This window comes from Hippichthys cyanospilos, chromosome 2 (genome assembly GCF_059441005.1).
Source record: "Hippichthys cyanospilos isolate Australia breed blue-spotted pipefish chromosome 2, RoL_Hcya_1.0, whole genome shotgun sequence".
In the NCBI taxonomy this organism is placed as follows: domain Eukaryota; kingdom Metazoa; phylum Chordata; class Actinopteri; order Syngnathiformes; family Syngnathidae; genus Hippichthys; species Hippichthys cyanospilos.
In genome coordinates this window covers 18,747,399-18,750,294 of record NC_142370.1, presented here as the reverse complement: position 1 = coordinate 18,750,294, position 2,896 = coordinate 18,747,399, and the positions used below count along the sequence as shown (strand labels likewise).

At 43.1% G+C, this 2,896-nt stretch overlaps 1 protein-coding gene across 1 annotated transcript; it reads left to right on the top strand.

Moving 5' to 3' along the window:
- Positions 1–516: 516 nt before the first annotated feature.
- fam43b (family with sequence similarity 43 member B) lies at positions 517–2,556 on the top strand. Its single transcript, XM_088407889.1, has one exon. It carries the CDS (start codon positions 771–773, stop codon positions 1,758–1,760), a length of 990 nt encoding a protein of 329 aa, XP_088264015.1. The 5' UTR covers positions 517–770; the 3' UTR covers positions 1,761–2,556.
- Positions 2,557–2,896: the final 340 nt, after the last annotated feature.

Below are 2,896 nucleotides of genomic sequence, written 5' to 3'. Positions count from 1 at the left end.
TATATATATATATATATATATATATATATATATATATATATATATATATATATGTGTGTCAGTGGGCCAGCAAGGCCTTCTCTGCTGGCCCTAACATCACTTCACATCACTATCATAACTATAATAATTATAACTATAATTAAAGTCAATTTCATTTTAAATTCATATATATATATATATATATATATATATATATATATATATATATATATATATATATATATATATATATGGAAACTGCAGTGTACATTATGATTGCACATGATGATTTTGCACACAACTGTACTTTGCAAATGTGTTCTGTGCTCGTCAAAGAATGATGTTTCATTTACTGTACTATCAAGTAGGATGCAGTAGTCACACGGCAGTCATTTAACCCCCCTTGAGACTTCCTGTGGGCGATTGGTCCACTGCTTCAGTTTTATAGAATCATAAATATAGCTGTACCTCATTGCGGAGCTGGAGAGCTCAGTAATGCTTCAGAGGGGATCCATTTGGAAGCCAAACAACAAAGCTGGGAGGGGTGTGCATGCTCTGAACACTCGGCTCAGCGCATCACGATGTAAACAGCAGAGGAGAAAGAGGAAAGAGGAGGCGAGGGAAGGAGGAGCGAGCAGGCGAGCAGACTGACAGAGCCTGCTCGCTTTCAGTTGGTCTTCGGCGCTTTCCGAAGCAACTTCTCTCTCACTGTGACAGTGAAGCTCCAGCGTTGTTCCCGGAGCTGAAAAGAGGCAACGCGGGGGCAGAGGAGCCCCTCCTGCTGCCACACCATGCTGTCCTGGAGGAGGAATAAGTTTGTTCTGGTTGAGGAGGACAATAAAATGAAAGCCAAGAGCCTGGGGACAGGACTGACCTATCAGTCCATCCTGTCTTCTTTGCTGCGCTCCTGTCCTGACCTGCTGCCCGATTGCCCCTTCGAATGGGTGGGAAACATCTTTCATACCAAACGGCAGAAGGTGGAACTAAACAGAGAGGAGCCTGTTTACAATGTGCGCTATCTGGGAAGTGTGGTCACCATCACTGCTAAGGGCGAAGGTTGCACCCAGGAAGCGGTGGCCAAGATCTGGACGAAGAGCAACTACGGGGACCAGAGCGTCAAAATGAGGTTGGCAGTGGGACCGCAAGGCATCCGCATGAGCGCTGACAAATCCGGGAAGAAAGGTCCCCTTCATCTTTACTCTCTGAGCAGGATCACTTACTGTTCGGCGGACCCGTGTCGGCCCAAGATCCTGGCCTGGATCTACAGGCACCAGATTAAGAACATGGCCATCGTCCTTCGTTGCCATGCTGTCTTGGTGAGCAAACCTGAAAAGGCCGCAGCCATCGCACGAAGTCTCTACCAGCACGCCACCTCAGCCTTCAGTGAGTTTAAACGTCTGAAGCGTCAGAGTGACTTCCGCCACTGCCAGCAGCAACTGCTGGGTGAGGAGGCGGTGCCCCTGATGCCCCTGAGGAGGCTGCTCAATGGCCAGTGCCACTACAGGTCACCCGCCGACACCCCCGGGAGCGCCACTCGTCTCTGCTCTATCACAGAGGAAGAGGAGAGTGACGACAACAGCGGGGACGAGAAGGCGGGAGTGGACAAGCCCTCGGTAATGGAGCCCAAAAGGAAGCAGAAGATTTTAACGACAAACACAGACCCAACTCAGTTGCTGTCCCAGTTGGATCTTGGGGATATCGCTAGACTGGAGCAGTGCCAAATCAACTTTGTCAGCGAGAGCAATAACAACACGTTCACGTTTATAACCTCGCTGGTGTAATTGTGCACGGACAAGAAATAAGACTTTTTCCCCTCAGCCGTTCGCTGAAGACCTCACTCCTTCCTTGAAATGTATTCACCAGCGTCTGTTCGCTGGCTGGTGTTCCGCGAGGGCACTTTGTGTTCTGGCCAGATGGCTGTGACGCTGGTGCGCCAGATTGACTGTAGCGAGTCGGGAATGTTTACAAGGAGTTGCTGATGCACACCCTCATGAGCACAATGACGAACGTCTGTCTTACGCAGCATGAGATGACGTCCGGCCATGTTTTTCGTTTACCTTTGCTTTTTTGGAACAGGGTGTTTGTATGTTTGTGTCGTATTTCTAACGTGACAATCCTAACTCAGATTGCAGAAGTTTGCGAGTGATTTATTCACGAGGGAGGCGATGGATTAGGATGCAAGCCATTGATGGGACGTCTTAATTACTGCCATTTGTTACCGTCCTTATCATTAATGCATGACTTGTCAACTGTAACCTTTGGCGTTGAGCTCTTGTCTTTAATCATGTGACACCTTCTAACAGAACACTGTGATAAATGTGGGCGCAGGGACAAAGTTATACACGGAAATCTGATTTGTGTTGTGCAATTTGACATCAGTCTTTTTTTCAGGAAAAATTTCACTCTCATAATTGTGCTCGAGCTATTTCTTTTGCACACCGGCTCTTACGTAACATCCCAGTTTGAAGAATTGTTTGGAATATGGCAAGATCTATTTTCCTTTTTATTCAGATTACAAAGAAAAAGCTATGTGTTGTATGACTAACATATGTGTGTGTGTGTGTGTGTATATATATATATATATATATATATATATATATATATATATATATATATATATATATATATATATATATATATATATATATATATATATATATATATATATATATATATATATATATATATATATATATATAAAGTTTGTTTGTATTTATTTATTAATCCAAAAAATCAGGCTTACATCTTAGTTAAAAAAGATTAAAAAAAAAACTGAGATACTGATATATTCTAATTTTACACTTAATTCCCTTTAAAATGTTAAATAATATGTTGAGGTAGTTCAAACATTGATGCAGTTACAGCAATTTGAATGTTACCAAGTTGGAATCCCTAGTTTTGAGAAAAACCTGAATAA

What these genes read in the sequence shown, in the direction of transcription:
- fam43b (XM_088407889.1), top strand. Translation starts at nt 771, where the DNA reads ATGCTGTCCTGGAGGAGGAATAAGTTTGTTCTGGTTGAGGAGGACAAT.